Raw genomic sequence first — 20861 nt, 5'->3', positions numbered from 1 at the left:
TTGAATAAAAAAGTTGGAATCTAAACAGGGCCTTAGGCCGTGTTTAGTTCCCCATCTAAAATTCTTTTGACGTATACGGACACACATTTGAAGTATTAAACGTATACTAATAACAAAACAAATTACAGATTCCACCTGTAAACTGCGAGATGAATTTATTAAACCTAATTAATTCATCATTAGCAAATATTTACTGTAGCATCATATTGTCAAATCATGGCGCAATTAGGCTCAAAAGATTCGTCTCGCAATTTACATGCAAACTATGCAATTGGTTTTTTTTCATCCATATTTAATGCTCCATGCATGTGTCCAAACATTTGATGTGACGTTTTTGGCCAAAATTTTTTGGAATCTAAACATACCCTTAATCTGTCGTTCTCCCCCTAAGTCTTGTGTGGCGCCTTTTGGGGAATTTGAACCATTCCAATCTTGGCGCGAAGTTCCTGGAACTTGATCCGCCCAAGGGACTTAGTGAGAAGGTCGGTGAGCTGATCCTGGGTGTTGATGTAGCTGGCCTTGATGCTCCCCTCGTTCAAGCAGCTCCGAATGAAATGATACTTGATGCGGATGTGCTTGATGCGCTCATGGAAGACGGGATTCTTCGCCAAGGCCAAAGCGGACTTGCTGTCCACCCTGAGCTCCATTGCTTCAGCATCTCTGCCCAGGAGATCGCCCAGCAGCTGAGCCAACCAGAGAGCTGTATCTAAGGATGACATAGTGATCCTTGATGGAGCTGGAGATAATTAAGAAGGCCATTGAAGAGAGAGCTGAGCAGGTTCATTCTATGCTAGTTTAGTTTTACATGAATCCCTTCAAACATGAAGCCACATGAATCCCTTCAGTCTAGAGTCGTGTGGCTTCATGTCTAGACAACTCGGCATTTTTGCAGCACTGTTATTCCTTCAATTATATAGTATTGACTTTTTATTCATCTTAAAAAGAGTTGGCTGAAACTTAAATCTGACATAGCTATGAATTGAAACTTCTATATGAGAGTTACATGTGGTTTCTTTCCTTTAATTTTACAGATTGAGGAACTTGTCTTTTTGGTCCATACGACCCCTGTTCTAACCTTACTTATGGGTTCTCTAATCATTCAGCCTTGTAGATTTTTGCGTTTGGCTGTATACACTCTTGTGGAAAACTGGACTGTACAGGCTGGAATGATATCCATTATCTAAAAGAAGTGTCGATTTTTGCATTGTCTGTACTCCACGAGGAATACCCATTCCTTGCATATGACTAGCTATGATGGAATACATGCTTTGTTTGTTGTCTTCTCTGCACATCTAATGGAATATTTTGATCCAAGTTTCATGAAATATTTGACGTCAAATTATATTGGTTGTAATTTATTTTATCTGTTACAGGAACTAGATGACCGATTGATCTTAATACATGACAAGAAAGTCAACCTTCATGCAGTGGCGAAAGTCGTAGAGTTAGCTCTGAAGGTACTTTTTTTTATTAGCGTAGCTCATTTTTATTGTTATGGCCTCGTTTTGCAATCTAATGGCCTCAGATTATTCTGCTCAAACAGAAGCAAAAGCCTCTGCTTATCCAACCAGTTTATGCACAGTGGCGGATCCAGAAATTTTGTTTGTTGGCGTTATAACGTATCTATTGTTATCATAGCATGCTAATTATATTTAGAATATAGTGTTATAATATATGGACAAGCAATTTAAGCATAGCTTTTGTCGAAAGTAGTCGGTGTCGCCTGACACCGGTGGTAACACTGTAGATCCGCCCCTGTTTATGCAATTAAAGGCGACCAAGTCACCTTCACTAGGATAGAGGCTTACTCAAGCTTTATTTCTTGACTGGCGCATCCGTGCAGATTAGATTCAAAGGAGCAACAATGTTCAACAAGATTGGAGCCTTCTTTATGTACCTTGAACTTCAAATGCGTTAAAGTGTCCAAGTTGACGGCTACCACAAACCTTCGTAAGCCACACGACTCACCAATAGTACCACTGAAAAGCTGAAATTCTCTATTTTCTTCCAGCTCAGAAAGAACATAGCTTAGGGATAAATCAAAACCATAATGAAGTTCCGATATGGCAACTTCTACTGTTGCTTCCACAGCGTTATCAAAAATTGCCATAGACATGTCAACAGAGCCACAATCGCCGCTAAGTCGAAATGCCCTCGGTGTCCCTATCATCGTTACCACGTTGTCGTCGATCTCTATTATTCCATCAATCAGCTGTAGATCATCTTCTTCTTTCTCCCCATTCTTGATTCTCATGTCAAACTCAAATATAACATCAGCAACCATGCCAATGCCTCTCTTAGGGCCAGTCAGTTCAATAATAGATCCCTGCAAAACTTATAATTATTTAATAACTCTCCACAGGAAAATAAGAAATGTCTAAAGCTAATGATTTCCTAGACAGCCACATGCCAAGATATCTAAATTAAATGAGCTTCTCTTGTACAACAAAGTTTCTGTTCCTACCAATTCTGGCAGGTCACCCTCATGTTGTTTGACCTGTCAACAGGTGTATTTCTAAGCGATTTGGGCAAAACCCTTTCTGGAATACTATTTGATTCCCTAAGCAAAGACTAGGCTAACTTTCATATAATAAGATGTGTCAACCAACTAGGACTCTCAAACTGTCCAAATACTAACCGACTAAATAACTTCCTAAACTATCTCTTACCATATATAACAACAACAATGGAGTTAAAAATCATCAGCACCTACTCAAATCTTTGAAGGAGCTAAAATGAAATTTAAATACTAAAATAGCAGTCAAAGCGATATTATGTACCTAAAGGGCTAAGACGATTGTTGCGATGGGATTATCCATGCTTTCCCATGATATAGAGGGGGAAAAAAGACTTGGTAAGTAGCAAGGGTCCCAAATTATCCTGCTTTGACTTTGTTTTGAATAGTAAAATGCAACTACGGGTGCTCACATTTGCACCTTTGCACTGGCATAGCTGTGTCAGATAGGTCTCTAAGTCCATTGAGTGAGTTGTTAGAAATCCTAATCTGTCGAGGCTCATTTTATGTATGCACTGTTCCACATCAGCAAAAATGGCAGGTCTGTGATCAACGAATGAAATGCATTGCACTTTTGTTAATTAATCTCTTTTAACTATCAAAGATTGCAACATACACTGTCCTCGCAAGTCGTAACCCAATCAATCCAGAGGATTAGGATGTAGGGTGACAGAAGAGCAACGCAATAGGGCACATCCGTACAAGTTTAGAGGTACCGGAAATGCAATTTAAGAGTTCGGAACCTAGATGACATACCCTACAAGTTTAGAGATTATGATGTACCATGCTTGTAAAAGATTATGGCGGTCTTCGGTTCCCTGGGTTGGGAACTCACACTCCGCGCACGCAAAATGGAACAACTCTTTTTTTTTGAAAAATGGATTAATATGACTTTTTAAAGCAACTTTCGTATATAAAACTTTTAAAAAAACACACCGTTTAGTTGTTTGAAAAGCGTTCCCGCTGAAAAAGAGAGAGGTGAGTTGGGAAAGTTAACAACCAAACTCAGCAAACTCAGCCTATACCATGCCCTGTGCTTGTTTGATACATTGTGGCCTTCTCTGATTTAGAAAGATTGATGCATGGATTCTGTTTGATTTGGCTACTGCTTTTTTTAATCAAAATTACTACCAGACCTTGCCTAGCAGTGTTGTATTATATATAAAAAAAATTATTTACAAGGAAAATAGTTGGTTGTTGTAAAGGTATACCAAACAGCTAAAACTTGGTTCATATGTGTCCAAAAGAATAAAGAGTTGTGATGACTAGGACTGCGGATGATGAAGAACCAATCATATCACAGATACACAATTTTAGTTCGTCTATAGTCATTCTAGCTTCATTACAAACAGCATGCACACACTGGAGAAATAAAATAAGCGACGGTACTTTTTTTCATCTGGATAGAGGTTTCTCTTTAGTGCAGGACAGATATTTATTTTTGTGTAGAAAGTGATAAAACACCAAATAAGGAGATGTTAGTGTAAACCTGGTAATTAAAATGCATATTGCAAGCTTGTCACACCATGACACAAAGTGTACCAAGTATAGCAGGCACTGTGAACCATTGAAATCTATAGGTGCTGCATGTTTGCTCTAAGAGTCCTGGACTTTGTAATGCTACTGGATGTTTAATCTTACCAGCTGGAGAAAATTGGAGTTTTAGGGGGATTAGGACACATAAACATTTGGTAGCATCTAATTTATGCCATTGGTGAGAGGTATGCAATAAATTTTCAGATCATTTTGCAGCATCCAAAAGGAACTGAGATTCTTGTGCAACGGCTGCAAGATTTTCTTGATAACTTCATATGAAATATGCAAATATTTTGGTAAAAAAATTGCAAATATTCACATAATATAAACTATGTACAACGTAAAAAAAGTATGTATTAAGGAACAACTCTATGTATATTATAAACTATTTATTTTAAGGAACAACTCTATGAATAAACTTATCCATTCTCTATTCTTTATACTCGATGGTCTACCTTGTTATTATAATTTAGGAGATTAAGTGGTTGTATGCTATATTGCTATCAGAAGTATGAAGATTCAAACACGTCTTCTATGCACGTATCATAAAATTATTGCAGATAAGTATAGGTGTGTACGTACCTGCTGCAAAACAATGGGATCATCTCTGCTGCGATTGAAAACATAATTAAGCATTGAATCCACAACATCTCGTGCTGCAATGTATCCATATAACTGTATTGGGCTACTGTTTGTAGTAGTTTTAGCCAACTTCAATGAGAAAACTTGCATCATTCCACAAATCGAATGGTATTGACAATTTTCCGGATTGGGTTTGCATCTTTCAGTCACCGAGAACCTCATTGGCTCCACTTGAGCTTCAGAAAAAGATCACATTGGTACTATTGTTAGCTATTTTAGTAGACAAATAAATAAATATTGCAAAGTAAACTATGCTTTGCTCCATGCTGTTAACATTCTGATGGTCCAGGTGAACTAAGAATTATCCATGACTAAAGTTATTAAATCACTGGAAAATCGTAAAAAACAAAATGCTAGGAGAAGAAGTTGGAATCACTTGCTCTCTTCACGGTTAGTGACATCAATACAAAAAACAGAATCCCAATAACGCTCGTTCTTGTATATAGTACCATCACGGTGACTGCTATATATATAAACGTATGGATGCCAGACATCTTCATCAACAATGTGATTGCTCCCATTAACCTCAACGACATCCGTAGCCTTGTAATTGCCCTCTGTAACATCCTTAATCGGTAGGTGAATCTGGTTGCTCCCTGTACTACCATCTATCCTACCAAGCCGAATTTCGTTCATGGGATTGCTGCTAGGTTGGAACCCCGTGGTTGTGCAATCCCGCTTATTATCCGGCTTGTTCTCACTTTCAGATCCCAAATAGCGTTGCATACTGCAGGGTCCTAAAGTGAATCTAGCACAAAAGAACAAAAAAAAAAGGCCAATCTTTAGCATCCATCTCAAACCTCTACTATTATAAAAATTGAAGATGTTTTTGCCGGTATTTTGGTACGCCATCCGTGTGTGAGTCGGTTTTTAAGTTTGTTTGCTTTTGGAAATACATATTCGTATTTGAGTCGGTTTTTAATATCGTTCACTTTTGGTAAATACAGAAGGAATCATATAAGAAATCTGTTTAGAAAAACTTGCATATTAACTTGAGACGATCGGACTCCTAACTACAGCTCGTGATTTTCTAAAAATATATATATATCCAAGCGAACTTCCACAGTGAATTTCATCTTAACTAAACCATATAACAATAATAAGATTAAAATAGACTTCACCCGTTGCAACACATGGGCATTTTTCTAGTAAGATATAAATATATTGTTACATGAAAAATTCAACTCTCAGGATTCAATTTCTAAATTAAGAAACGGAAGGAGACAAGAAAAAACCGGGAAAGTGGACTCTAAAGTTCTGATGGTGCCGCAATGAGTAGAGCAGCTTGTTGCGCAACCGCTTTAGGTGGAGCAAAACAGATGAAGAAGCCGACGGCAGAGCGTTGACAGAGTCGTCTAAGGATCGAGCATGAAAGGCCTTGCATCTGCCTCGTCTCCCCACCCCACCACCCTTCCCTTCCCCTCGGCAGTCTCTTCGGAATTGGTCGTAGAGTATATTGGCGGCGGCGAAGCAAGGCAGCCTGGAACCCTATCAACCCTTTACTTATATAGAATAAGTTCACTTTGACTCCCTTAAAAGTGAACCGAATCTAATTCCTAACCCTGAACCGCAAAACCAAATTGGTCAAAGTGAACTTATTCCTTTACGAATTGGTCCAGAAAAGCCCCATCCGGCCCAACTAAATCTGCACCTGAGGGTTAGGGTTTCGCTTGCCAACCTTTGCTTCCCTATAAATACCCAGCCACCTTGATAATCCATCCAGAGTCTCTCTTTCCCTCTCTCCGCCGCCTCACCTGCGCCTCGATTGCTTTGCGATCGATCCAGATAGCAACAATTTGTTCGTCATGCATCTTTCTTTCATCCTGTTTCTCCTGTGGTATGGAACACAGGATGGGTGATGAATCTTTGCATATTATTCTTTTCTTTTTTTCCATAATGTTTATGGTTTCTTCTCCTTCCAAAGGAAGGAGAGATTGGATGCCTTTTGATAGATCAAACGAATGAGTTATGTGTTCTTTTTTTGATTCGGGGTGGATATGTATTGGTTGGATTTGAATCTGGAGGGGAAAGAACAAACCGCGGGGGTTTAGGAATAAAGAAGAAGCCAATTTGCAGAGCAAAGGGGCCTGATAAAGTGGCGATCTTTGCATTGAAGGTTGGCGACAGCGATTGCAGTTCTCCGTGCCGCTCAGATTTTCCTCTGTTTTGTGACGGCCTCGAACAAGCTGCTACATCCCCTTTTTAAACTATGTATTTGATCTTCTTGTCATCCTGATGTTTGATCAAGTTTTGATTTTGGACTCGGATTTTTCATTTGTGGATAGAGCAGTCTTCTTTTTTTTTTCTGCAGCATGCGAAAGTTCTTCATTGCTTCAATTTGTTTTGTTTGCCATTTTAAGTCGAAAACTGTTAATAGTTTCGTTGTTTTTACATTTTGAGGTAAAACTGATGTATAAAAAAAACAAACTGTTAAAACAACGAACGAATGACCTTCAAGGCTTGGCATACAGGTGCAATGACATAGATCTAGACCACTGAGACTAAGTCAGGAATAAAAGATGCATAATGTTTGGTGTTCAAAAGTTTAAAAGGGCATGGACAAATGAAGAATTTACGATTCCATTGTAAATTTTGCGCAGGTGCATGAACAATAAAAGTTAAATCCTCCTATCAGTAGTCGTCTGAAGATAATCTTTGAACGTCTTCCTTGATACTGACGAATTTGCATCGCTCCAGATTGTACTGTGGGATCATGTCCATGGATTGTACTGTGGCATGACAATGGAAAGCTGGTCAAATGGGTTGGGCTGGCCCAGTTGTGATGCTACAGTAGCCAGTCCGGCACCGACGTTGTGGGCCTTATGGGCTTGGACGGACACGACTCGTGTAGCAGTTTTTCTATATTTAAACTTTGGAATAAGTTCACTTTGGGTCTCTCTATTTGTCGCCCAGTCCAACTTTCATCCCTTGGCCGTAAAACCGGGTACGACGGTTTTGAAGGCTGTTTTGGCTGACGTGGCGCCTACGTGGCTTGTTTGACTTGTTCTCCGTCCCACATAGAATTGACGTGGTGCTTAGGTGGCAATTATATCTCGAAAAAATAATAAAAATCATGGGCCCACATGTCAGCCGCACAAAAAAATAATTAATCTAAAAATGGTGGGGGCCACATGTCATCTCCTCCCCACTCGGCTCTCCCTCTTCTTCCTCGTCACGGCGCGCTGGTAGCCCGCTTCGGCCGCTGCCCATCTTGCTCCGCGGACCGGCCGCTGCGCCCCGCTCGGAGCCTACTCCGGCCGCTGCTCAACCTCCTCCTATCGGCTCCGCGCGCCGCCGCCCGCTTCACTCCTCCTATCGGCTTCGCGCGCCGCCGCCTACTCGGCTCCACCGACCTGCAAGCAAAATTAGTTAGCGGTTAATTACATCGAGATCTTAGCATCCTCTTCCTGTTGGCATTTTGCTGACTTTCTTGGTGCTTGTCGCATGTCGACGAACTCAAAACGGGGGCACAGCTCGCGGCGAGGCGGCAGCCTGTGTCGATGACGACGGAACTACACAGGAGGGAGGCCATGGGGGCGCGCGGCTAGCTGCTAGCAGCGGAGCAGCACAACGGCATGGACGCCACCGCTGGCGACGACGCGTCGCCCTTGCCGCTGCCGGCTGCGAGCTCGAGCTTGCACGCCTTGATGCCGGTCGACGTGCTGGACGCCCTCTCCTCTATCTATCCTTTTCTTTTCTTTTGCATTCCTTTTCTTCGTTTGCTAATACTGCATCCGGCGTGCGCGCGGCGGAGAGAGCGGCCGACGGGAGCACCGCGAGGGAGGAGGCGAGCTCGTCGGGCCGGCCAATGGGAGAGAGCGGCGGCGTGCGCCGGCCGGCAGGAAGGAGGGAGAGGAGCGGCGGTGCGGGGGGGGGGGGGGGGGGGGGGGGGTCGGCGGCCGGCGGGAGAGGAGCAGCGGGCGCGCGGGGATCGGCGGGAGGGAGCGGCGCGCGGTGGCCGGTGGGAGAGAATCGGCGGCGCACGCCCGGCCGGAGTCTTCCGCTACGCCACCCACGTCTCCCCTTCGGAGATGAAGATCCCATTGCCGAGGAGGTCCCCGAAGGCCCGAACACGCCGAGGAGGTCGCCGGCAGGGGCCGTTGGGTGGCTGCTGACCACGCCCGCCGCCGCCGCCCACCCGCGCTGTCCGCTGCCCGGGAAGAAGGAGAGATAGGGGAAAGGGAAGAAGAGAGTGAGGATGGAGAAGAGAGAGAAGGGAGAGGGAAGAAGTGAGGAGTGAGACTGACATGTGGGGCCCACGTGGGCCCCTCTATTTTTAATATTATTTTTGTGTGCAGCTGACATGTGGGGCCATGCTTTTTATTATTTTTTCGAGATATAATTGCCACGTAAGCGCCACGTCAATGCCACGTGGGATGGAGACTTAGTCAAACAAGCCACGTAGGCGTCACGTCAGCCAATACCGCCAAGGGACCTTGTTCGCCTGGTTTTTGTAAGTTGAGGGACAGGTTGTATGCGGTTTTGCAGTCAAGGGATGAAAATCGGACTGGGCGACAAATAGAGGGACCGAAAGTGAACTTAATCCTTAAACTTTTTCATAGCCCCTTTCTATGCCGTGGATTCGGCATGTGGGTTGGCACGACATGGCTCGCTACAAGCCATAGCATAGCTGGTTGTCATCGGCGAGCCCATGCCGTGCTGGGCCAGGCAGAGTACGAACCACCTGAGGACTGTGTCGTGGTCTTGTTCCTTGTAATGGAAAGCAAGACACCTTTTTAATGAAGCTGGGTGTGTCATGGGACTGTTTGGATGGGACTAAAAAAATTTTAGTACTTGTCATATCGGATGTTTGGATTTTAATTAGAATTATTAAACGCAAACTATTGATAAAACCCATTCCATAACACTCGACTAATTCTCGAGATGAATCTATTAAGTCTAATTAATCCATGATTAGACTATGTTATGCTACAGTAAGCATGTGCTAATTATGGATTAATTAGGCTTAAAATTTTTTTACACGAATTAGCTCTTATTTATGTAATTAGTTTTGTAAGTTGTCTATATTTAATATTCCTTATTAATGTCCAAGTATCCGATGTGACATAGAGTAAAGTTTCTCTGGATCCAAACACCACCTATACTCGTCTCTGTTTTTAGATGGGAATATCCTATCTATCCGTTTGGTGCGGTAATGAGATGATCCTAATTTTAGGTTTACCCACATATCAGTGAGTGAGAAAAATGGGTTAGATTGGAGATTTACTCCATCCCATCCCACTTATATTCAAACCAAACTTCCTGAAAAATGAGTTCGAACTCAACTCATCCTATCCGTTGAACCAAGCACGCGCTAAGTTGATATATGGAGATGTACTCTTTGTAGGAATTAAATGAGTAGGTGAATTTGAAATATTGAATGGTGCAATGTTGTAATTGGTTGAGAAAAATAAGTAGGCGTAGAAAATAAGTAAGAGATATTATATTTGGTTTAGATATATAAGAGGGTAGGTGGAGAGATTGTTATATTTTAGAACAAATTTAAACTATAGAAATAACTATAATTTTGGACAGAGGAAGTAGCAAATGGATATTCAATAATGTAGCGCAGTATTGGCATTGGAGTTAACATTGATTTGCTTTGATGTTTATGTTTTAGGGTGCTTTGGCTACACACACCTGTGTCCACTAGGAATTCTGAAACTAATTAACTCGGTGTGTCCACTAGGATACCTGTTTTCATCATATGTTTATTTTCACTAGCAATTTGCCCTTACATATGTACAATCTCCATATATATTTTAAGCGCGCAAAGAATTAATGGAGGAAAAAATCTCTATGGTTTTAATGTCGATCAAAGTGTTCCACAAATTGACACAGGGTACACAATTAATTAGACATAAACTATCAACCATCAGTGTCGCACGTGGTAGTAGCGCCTTGATCTATAATACTATTAATTATCAATAAGTTTACAGTACCAATCCCCTGTGATACAGATGAGTTTTTGCGCATGGTATCAAAAATAAAAATTAAAGTATGCATGTCGCTTGCCACAAGATGAGCACTTAATTAAAATCCTCACGCATTGTAAAAAAAAAGTACAGATGGGTTCATAAGATGATCACTTCAAAAAAATAGCAAATCTCACATCGTGATCTACATGCTGTATATTCTGACATAGTATATCATGAATACTACAGTCTAATTGCTCTCTCGTATCATGGAGTAGTACATATTATATATCACTAGCAAAAGTGCCCGTGCGTTGCGCCGGGTGATTATAGAGTGTGTATATTGACCAAAAGTGTTGTTTGATTTAGCAAAAGTGCCCGTGCGTTGCACCGGGAAGCTTACAGATCAGAAAAATATGCAATTAATTAAAATACAAATTCGCTGAAATATTTGGTATTTTTAAGTAGGTATGTGTATAATTAAATAAATTTACAAGTAAAATTCTCCATTCTCCATGGTTAAATAAAATGACATGGTTAAATTTAATTTTATTAAATTCTCCATGATTAGTTACGCTCTTTGGAATTTTATTGGAATTCTCAGAGCTTAATTGCTAATTTTATTAATACAAACATCATTTAAAAATTATTTAATTGGAAAAACAAAGAAAATACTTCCTTTTAGGTTTGCTTCGAAATAAACATATTCAATATAACTATAATGCTTCGAAAAAAATAAGCACTAAAAATGAACTTATTCTCTTTTTTTTCGGCCCGAGAGACCTAAAATAGACTTATTTCCGACCCATGCCGGTCGGCCCACGGCCTTTTGCGCACGCGCGGGTGCACTTTTCCTCCCCCAGGCCGCAACCTGGGCTTGGGCCGGAAAAGAGGCCTCACTCTCGATCCCTCTTGGGCCGATTTCGGCCAGGACGACACCGGCCGTCCGATCTCTAGGGTTTTGATCGGACGGCTGAGCGTCGATATTGGGGAAACAAAACCCCTCCCTCTCAGCCACCGAAACCCTAGCCCATTTCCCTCCCTCCCATCTCACTTCGCCGCCCTCCCCTCCACATCCCCGAGCGGCGGCGGCGGCGGCGCCCCCACCACCCACGACAGCATCGGCGGCACCCTTCCCCACCACTGGCGGCGGATCTAGCGGGAGGGGAGGCGCCCCGCGAGCGGCGGTGGCGGAGTCCTCCCCCACCACCGACGACAGCGGCGGCGGCGCTCTCCCCTCCACCGGATCCAGCAGGAGGCGGCGACAACGGCGCCCCTCCCCCACCACCGACGGCGGCGGCGTCGGCGGCACCCTCCCCCACCACCGGCGGCGGATCTAGCGGGAGGGGAGGCGCCCCACGAGCGGCGGTGGCGGCGGAGTCCTCCCCCACCACCGACGACGGCAGCGGCGACGCTCTCCCCTACCACCGGAGAGCGCCCTTCGCCGCCACCGCCGGCGGATCTAGCGGGAGGCGGCGGCGGCGCTCTCCCCTCCACCGGATCCAGCAGGAGGAGAGCCGCCGGCGGTTAGCCGTCCCTACGGCGGCGACGGCGACGGCGGTGGTTCGGCAACGACGGCGGCGGCGGCGACCCCCTTCGATCTAATTTTGGCTTTTATTTGGATATATATATATGTGTACATGTATCATGATTTGTGTGATTGAACTCCGATTGTGATTGTGATTTTTTCCGGGGTTTGATTGGATTCGGATTGGGATTTTGGGGGAGGGGGGGCGACGAAGTGGGACGAAAAACTGGTGTGACGACTGAAAAAATACGAATATTTATATTAGTTATAGATAAGTCCTCTCAAGTATACATGCTAAAGCCCATTGTATATATTATTTGCCATAAAAAAATACTATTGTAAGAGTTTGTCGATGAAACTTTTTTTTTTTTTTACTTTCAGTGTGGAATTTCTATTATAAAACATATATATTTTGTAGCTGAATATTTTCCTACAGAAATTTTTACCTTCATGAGAAAAACTTAGGATTCTGACATGAATGAAAGTGTAAAACAGAGGATTGCAAAACACAGAAAAAACATAGGAATGACCGTTTGATTGGACCACAGGAAAAATATAGGAATTTAAGGAGAGAGATAAAGACTCAAAGGATTTCTTCTATGAGGTTCTACCTCTTGTTAAAATTTCTCTAAAACTAGTATGGGAATAGGCATTTCATAGGAATTTCATAGGATTCCATAGGATTCCATAGGGTTCATTCCTTTGATTCAAAAGGCTTTGTAGGAAAAATTCCTATAGAAATAAAATCTTCTAAAATTCCTATGAATTTCCTTTGAATCAAAGAGGGCCTAAATGAAAGTTTTATTTGCAGTTAAAATATTTTCTATGCAGGATTTTTCTAAATGTTGTAGTAAAAGTTTCCATCTATAGTTTTTGTAAAAAGTTCTGATACACAAATTGTTTTTTTTTTGAGAAGAATTGAAAACATCGTAGGTTCTTCCAACTTGGTCGGAGAATCTGGACGCGCGTGTGCACACAGTAGCTAGACGCCCAACAAGCATGCCAAATGTTAATACGAGATACACATTATAATTTAATTAATCAAACTGTAAGCCGTCGTGTTTAGGCTGTGATCGGCGCTATGTTTTCTCAATTCTCCCTCTCATGCCGCGCGCACGCTTTTCAAACTGTTAAACGGAACGTTTTTTTTAAAAAAATTTCTATACGAAAGTTGCTTGAAAAACATATTGATCCTTTTTAAAAATAATTAGCTAATACTTAATTAATCACGCGCTAATGGATCGCTCCGTTTTTCGTGCGTACTGTTAGTGCTGGGAATGGGCTGGAACGAACACAGCTAAGTATCTACAATCACATGCTTTGCCATCCTATACCTTTGATATCTCCCACTTAAAAAAGTAATTCATCGAATAGCACTTTGAGATCCGCAATCTTTGATATAGGCCAAGTTTAGATCTAAACTTTTTTTTCAAACTTTCAACTTTTCCATCATATAAAACTTTTCTACACACACAAACTTCTAACTTTTCCATCACATTGTTCCAATTTCAACCAAACTTTCGATTTTAGCGTGAAATAAACACATCCATAGTATAATTTTTTAGAGAAGCACCTCGAGATCTTCATCATTATTTGATACATGATATCTATCTAGTATTCTTACACCATCCGAAGTCGGAGCTATAGTTTTACTACTTGATGCTTGATTTTTTTTACTTGGTTTGTTGGTATCCAAAACACATATACATATATATACTTGCCCATTAATATCTCTGTAGCTATACATGTCAGTGAAAAATATTATAAATATAAACTCATTAGTAAAAATTATTACAAATTATGAGTGTGACGGGACTCAAATCCAAGTAATCAAACTAAGTATGAGAAATGAGAAAATTGGGATACTGCAGCAAAGGTGGGAGTCGACGGCAGTAGTGGTGGTCACTAGCGAGAACTTCAACGAAATGTGGACAAATCGATCGATCATAGCTTTCGAAATATGGCACTACAATGAATGGCGACTACTCCCTCCGTTCTAAAATAGCTTAGATGATCAATACACTCATTGAATAGCGACTACTTCCTCTATTCTAAAATATTATAGGATTATGGACATCACACCTAGTTCAGATTTATAGTGCTACCCTTTGTCCCATAATATAAGGGATTTTAAGTTTTTGTTTGCACTGTTTAATTGACCACTCGACATCTTATTCAAAAAATTTTGGAATTATTATTTTTTTTGACTTACTTTATTATTCAAAGTACTTTAAGCATAAGTTTTAGTTTTTTATATTTGCATAAATTTTTTGAATAAGACGAGTGGTTAAAGAGTGTAAGTAAAAACTCAAAATCCCTTATATTATAGGACGGAGGGAGTAGGATGGAGCGCAGTAGCTTAATTAAAAAAAAAAATCTTCAATCAAGATCTTTATTGATGTATACAACAATCTGCAAGACTGAAACCCTGACAGAAGGACTGCAAATTCCGACATACGCACTCCAGCAACAGAACATCACTCATCACTACATGAATGAAAGGGAGGACCCCTAACATATTTATTCATTACAAAATAACACACTTAAACACGGGAAGCTAATTATTTTGACAGGTTAGACGGGTTGGACGCTGATGCCAACTGCATTGAGGCACTTCCCACCGCGACAAAAGAAGCCCACAACACTGCAGTTTATTTGACAGTGGGAGCTAGCTAAAAGGGCTGCATTCTGCCGACCAAATGTTACTTCAGATAGGTTAATTAAAAGTCGGGGCAAAACCCACGGATCGTGAGTTCAATGATTGTTCCCTCGGGTGTTCGCTCATACACCGTTTTCTTTATGACACCAGATGCCATAGCGAACTCGCCTGTTCCCCCGACAATAGCCCAGTCACGATCCTCTTCAAATATCCCCTTCACCTCAAGGGTGGATCCGTTAAACCTATTTCAATGATCACACATTGCAAAAATGTCATACATGTTTAATTACGAATTTGTCTCAGTGCTACAATATTATAGACTACAAATATACAGAAACACAAACATTGACATACATATTTTGTACCTTTCATCCTCGAAAACCAAGCTGAAGGAGCAATGCCAGTTGCCAGCATAGGTATGCAGGCCCTGTCCTCGGGCAACAAGCGTCGCATCGCTCCCAACTCCATCGTACACCGTCCAATTGTTGACGGTCAGCCCACCCATGGCGGTAGAAGAAACGTTGTCTATGATCTGCTGCTGGTTGGGTTCTGAGCTATTGTAGATGTGGTAGAGGTAGAGGTTGGAGAAGTTGAACTCCCTGCCCTTGATGAGTGCGCCACGAGAGGTGATTTCGTAGTAGGAAGCCATGTATGGTTTGGGAGCTAGCTAGATCAAGGTTTTATGAAGATGATTAGATGTGTCTCTAGCTTCTGCTTGGTGAAAGAGAGATATGGTGAGATGGGCTATTTATAGGGCATTATCAGGGGACATGGTGGTCTTATATGCATGTGCATGTGTACTATTGGCAAGATATTTGATCAGTTCAAAAAAAAAAAAATGTTTTGCTCTGGCATGTGTGTAGAGAGTAAATGATTTGTTCTTGCATGCATGCATAGAGGGATGCTGTGTTATTCCTTTTCTGGTTAAGACCAAATTGCCAAACATTAAATTGTTATTATCATTCAAAAGGAAGATTGTCAATTATTACATTTGAAGCACTCGTATACAGTAAATGTTTGACTCACCTTCTATCATGCATGCCAAAGACGGTTAAAACTTTCACACATGCATTTATATCCTTCTCTTGATTTTGGGACGGAGAGAGTAGCAAAACTGATTGTAGTTTTATTTTTATTTTCTGGTCTGAATTTTCTTGAAAGAAAAAAATGCAAGTTAACATCTTAGAATTACATGCATGTGTGATTATTTTCAGTCTCGTGCACCACGCGTAAGGCAACTGATGATGAAAGTACAGGTGATAACTAATAACATACTAATAAGCATGTGAGGTCATGTGGTTAATTTGGCTGGACTAGCATGCAATCACTCTCAGTATCCCTTTTATTTTATTTTATTGCAAGGAGATGGTGATATTATGGATTAAACAGAGAGTGATTACAACCCCAGGGAACAGGATCATGCATACAAATATGGGCATCTACCCTGCATCCAAATAGCGCTCCTAGCTAATTGGAGTAATTTATAAGTCACTCTGTTTAATGCACCTTGATCAGAGGCCATGTGTGCTTATAGCCACGATGCAGGCCTGAACCCACGCCGGACGCGTGCAGCCGCGCGGATGCTATAGTTGAGAGAGACTCAAAACTAAAATATTAATCGCTTCCTCTTCTTTTGGAAAGTAATCTCTTCATTCTAAAATATAACAATTTCTAGCATTCAAATCCAAAATATAGCAACTTCTCTGCATACATTCTGTTTTTAACCAATCATAACCTTTCTCGATCCATTATCTCCACCAACTTTCTTAAAATCTAACCCTAAAACTCCTTACCGCGATTGGTTTTGTCAAAAGGGTCATCCTTGGCATATGACCTTTTCAGAGTCGCAAAATTCAATCCGCCTTCATTAATAGCTGATTGTATTTTATGACGAAAACTATTGCAGTTGCTAGTACAATGATCAAATGAATTATGCCATTTACAATAAATTCATTCTTTTAAATCTTGAAGTGATGGCATGACATAGTGACCAAGTAATCTAATATAATCACTTTTCAGCAAAGCATCAAAAATATGATCGCACATTGTACAATCAAAAGTATACTTTCTTTTCCTCTAGTCTACACTTTTGCAGAGACGGATTTTAAACTAAGCAATCATATGTTTCAAATTTGTTATCTACCCATGCAGATACATAGTTGCTTATCTCTCCCTTGTCCGATGATTTAGAACTGCTCACTGTATTAGCATAATCCTTTTCAATATTTTTCAATTTTAATTTTCTACTACAAGCAAATAATGTAGACATAAACTTTGGTAATGATGATGTGAAAATTTGATCACTTTGCTATTACCAACAAGAAAATTAACCAATCCATTAGAATTACTCATGATGTTACTACTGCATAAATTATTTTCAGATATATGATCAAATTGGAAAATAAATAAGTAAATTACCTCTTAATGTTACCTTATCTGATGTGTTGGAGAAGCATGGCGATCTCTTCACTTGAACGATGTCCTGGTTCATCCTCTGATGGCCTTCCAACATCTCCTCATGGTCTCGTGCTCCATCATCTTGATGCTTGTTAACTTCCTTGGCACGAAGTTCACATGGGAAAACAAAAGCTCCTATACCTCGAGAGAAATCAAGCACCACTACTTCTTCTTTAGCCAATAATTGTTAAGTGATCAGCCTTTTCTCCTTTCTGATGATACTATACCTTGTCTTCTGAAATCGTGCGAGTTTCTATTTGTTAGCTCTATGTTTTGTACCTCGAGCTCCTACTCTAACTCATGCCGCTGGCCCTTGGATAGATCATCTAGTGAGACGGTTCAGTTGTCGGGATCGAAATTGTCTCTGCAATTAATATTGGCCTCATCTTTTTCTTTAATAAATTCCGTGTCCTTATACTTGGATTGTAGAACGAAAAAAATGCTTATTTAATATTCTATCCACTAGCTCCTCAAAAGTTTTGACATATGTATTTCTATTTGCCTCTAGCCAAATTTACAATATTTGAGCTATGTGCGGGTATTTTATTAGGTGTTCAAGTTATGGATAAACATTTATTCTATTTGATAAGTTCAGGAATTGGATGTTTATTACAATTTGAGGGTTGTGCTTTCCAATTAGGGTTGTTTTATTGTTTAAGATTGTTTTCTAACATCGACTTGTACTTATATGGTAATAACCATATTATTAAGTGGTCAAGCTGCAATCGAGCCTAACTCTTAATTGTTAGGTTCGAAAGTGGATCTTCATTTTGTTGTACATACTGGTTTATGAATTTATTTAGTTTCCTCAAGTAGGTTTGTAGGTTTCATAATGAAGTATACGATTATATTGTACACCTACATTTTATTACGCTTTTATAATATATTTGGCCTTACAAGGCCAAAGGTTTATTTACGAAGTTTACGTTGAGAATAAAATGAGAGCGAGAGATAAGAATAAATTCTCATTGATCATAGGTTTGCATATACATATATACACAGGAAACGGTGGCAACCGAAGGGCACAATGGATGGAAACCATCACGCCGGTTGCAAGGAGTGCCAAAGAGGGTGAAAGGATGTGGCCCAACCGCCGCGGTTCCTTCCCGTGGAGTGAGGGGTGAGAAGGCACGACACAAAATGCCATGCCTAATCTTTAGGACGAAGGTTAAGGATGAGACCATTCCAAAATTTTATAACAGTTTACTTATATGTGTACATAATATACATGATTATATCAAGGTTTTTCAACTTCTGTGTGTGAACACATTTTAGAGTTATAATTACTTGGGTAACGTCAAATTTTGGTGCATCTTCTAATTTATAATATTTCTACAATGTGTAAAATTAGGCATATGAATTTCTTTGTGTCCTTTGACATGAACATCCTACAGAGTATTCATTTCCTTCTAGTTTATATAGGTCCATAAATTAGGTCCATACTTGTTTATTGAGAAAATTCTCTATGTACCCATGAAAGTTCACCTAATCCCTTTTATGCCCCTCTGAATTTTGCTTATTCCCTTACATACCCCTGAATTTTAGTCTGGATCCCTTGCACGGTTGCACGCCCTTTTCCCTAGTTGACCGTCAGTGGACCGTTAAATTCTTATGAAAAAGTCCATTTTGCCCTTTGCTACGAAGAAACATAATAAATTTATAGAGTACATTGTTGGAGTGTAGAAATTTGTTAGATGAGACTATTATATTTATGAGTTTGTTATGCACCATATTATTTGTGACAATTTTACTTTAGATATGATATACAAAGTTAATATTTATTTATTAGTTACTTAAAGTTTTTTATGTAGCATATGTGTTTGATAGTAATACAATAGATTTGTTGTATAAGACAAATATATTAATATGCTACATAAACAACTTTTAATAACTAATAAATAAGTATTATTTTTATGTCATATCTAAAAGTATATTTATTGCAAATAATATGGTACATAACTAACTCATAAATATAATAGTCTCGTCTAAAAAATTTTTAAGCTCCAACAATATACTCTATTAATTTATATGCTTCTTCATAGCAAAGGGCAAAATGGGTTTTTTCATAAGAATTTAATGGTCAACTAACGGTGAACTAGCGGAAAGGGCATGGAAGAGATCCAAACTAAATTTCATGGGTACATAAAGGAATGAGTAAAATTCATGGGCATAGAAGGGATTAGGTGAACTTTCAAGGATACACAGGGAATTTTCTCTTGTTTATTTGTGAAGTATTGCCTTTTGCATCATTTTATCTTCTTCACAATTTGTGAGTCAAGTTTTCCCATGTTCCATCATAGTGTTTCGTGACTTACTCCCTTATATCAAAAAAAAAAAATCAAATCATGAGGATGAATCTGAATATACACTATGTCCAGACTCATCTCAGGATTTGATTTTTTTTAGACAGTGAAAGTATGCGAAGGGAGTCTAACTCAACTAGTTAGGTTTCTTGCGGTGGTCCCAGCCAACTCGGGTTCAACTCCTAGACTTAACACGGGTGCCTGCATTTATCATATATTTTTTTCTACTTGTTTTTCTGTGTTTTTTTTCTATTTTCTACATGTACTACACAAACACCTGAGCCACAGGGCTTGTGTTCTTTTTACAAAGCCCATGTTTAGCTATGTGGGTAGATTGTGCTGAGGATATATAGTTTGAGAAGACTATAAGCAGTTTCTACGGTTTTTGTCTACACGTGTCACCTATGGACCAATCAGCTAGCAGGTACCTATTGTAAGGACATCCACTACTTAACCATGACGACGATTAACCTCAACCAAGCGTCGGTTCCTCGCGTAAAACTTGGTGGTCACGGACTGCGAGCCAGTGACGGCGCGAGCGTTTGACCAATTTCCACACCATATCCCTGTCCACCTCGTTCGCAGCACCTCTCATCCTGTTTCGCCCGAGACTTGGATTGCCCTAGAGACCGATGTTAGCAAGATAGGGGCAAATGCCCCGAGGCCAGAAGAGCTACGATGAAAACCACCTTGATTTCGATCAGGAGCAGAAATTGGTCAAAGTATGCACCACAACAAAAGCCCTTAAATCGTGAGCCATAACCACATGCTGAGAGGCAAAGCTAAAATTCCACATGGCACTTGAGATAATAAAGCAGCTTGAGATGGCCAAGGAATGTAGATGTCTTTCTCAAGCAGAGAGACGACTGAGAACGGCCCTAAAGTGTCGAGTGCTCGGACTAGCTAACATCAAATTACCAAAGAAAAAGACAAGCTTCCCGTGTAACAACGATTCATGAAGGCGATGCAAATTCCAGGTTCTTCAAACTAAAAGCAAATGCACGCCGAAGGAAAAACCATAGATATCAACTGTCCAAAGGAAACGGTTAGGCAACAATGCATGATGAAAAAGTGCATCTAATCAATGACCATTTCACATCAATTATGGGGAGGCCGGCCCCAAGAGAACGTGAGCTTAGTTGGTAGCTTTGGGAATCGGTCCAATGGAGTTGCGCTACCTTGCCAAACCCTTCACATAAGAGGAGATACGCAAAGCTATTAAGCAAATTACCTATAGATAAGATGCTAGGGCTAGGCGGTTTCATGATCAACTTCTACAAGAGTTCCTAGGACATAATCAAGGACA

General features: G+C 40.5%; 1 protein-coding gene, 1 non-coding gene and 1 pseudogene across 2 annotated transcripts; 1 reads left to right on the top strand and 2 right to left on the bottom strand.

Annotated features, from left to right (window-relative positions):
• Positions 1–1815: 1815 nt before the first annotated feature.
• LOC127756751 (uncharacterized) lies at positions 1816–4855 on the bottom strand (annotated as a pseudogene).
• A 1913-nt stretch (positions 4856–6768) lies between these two features.
• On the top strand, positions 6769–6889 carry LOC127758274 (small nucleolar RNA snoR86). The gene has a single exon (XR_008013697.1). It is a non-coding gene; the product is annotated as a small nucleolar RNA snoR86 (small nucleolar RNA).
• A 7681-nt stretch (positions 6890–14570) lies between these two features.
• Positions 14571–15498, bottom strand: LOC127758057 (uncharacterized). The gene is made up of 2 exons (XM_052283678.1): positions 15161–15498; positions 14571–15037 (listed from the first exon to the last, which is right to left on the bottom strand). The coding sequence occupies exons 1-2, from the start codon at positions 15442–15444 to the stop codon at positions 14857–14859; spliced, it is 465 nt and encodes a 154-aa protein (XP_052139638.1). The 5' UTR covers positions 15445–15498; the 3' UTR covers positions 14571–14856.
• Positions 15499–20861: the final 5363 nt, after the last annotated feature.

This window comes from Oryza glaberrima, chromosome 12, assembly GCF_000147395.1.
Source record: "Oryza glaberrima chromosome 12, OglaRS2, whole genome shotgun sequence".
NCBI classification, from domain to species: domain Eukaryota; kingdom Viridiplantae; phylum Streptophyta; class Magnoliopsida; order Poales; family Poaceae; genus Oryza; species Oryza glaberrima.
This window is presented reverse-complemented; position numbering and strand designations above follow the sequence as displayed.

Coding starts and splice junctions, on each gene's coding strand:
- LOC127758057 (XM_052283678.1), bottom strand. CDS start 15,444: ATGGCTTCCTACTACGAAATCACCTCTCGTGGCGCACTCATCAAGGGC. Junction 15,038..15,160: donor TTGGTTTTCGAGGATGAAAG/GTACAAAATATG, acceptor TCATTGAAATAG/GTTTAACGGATCCACCCTTG.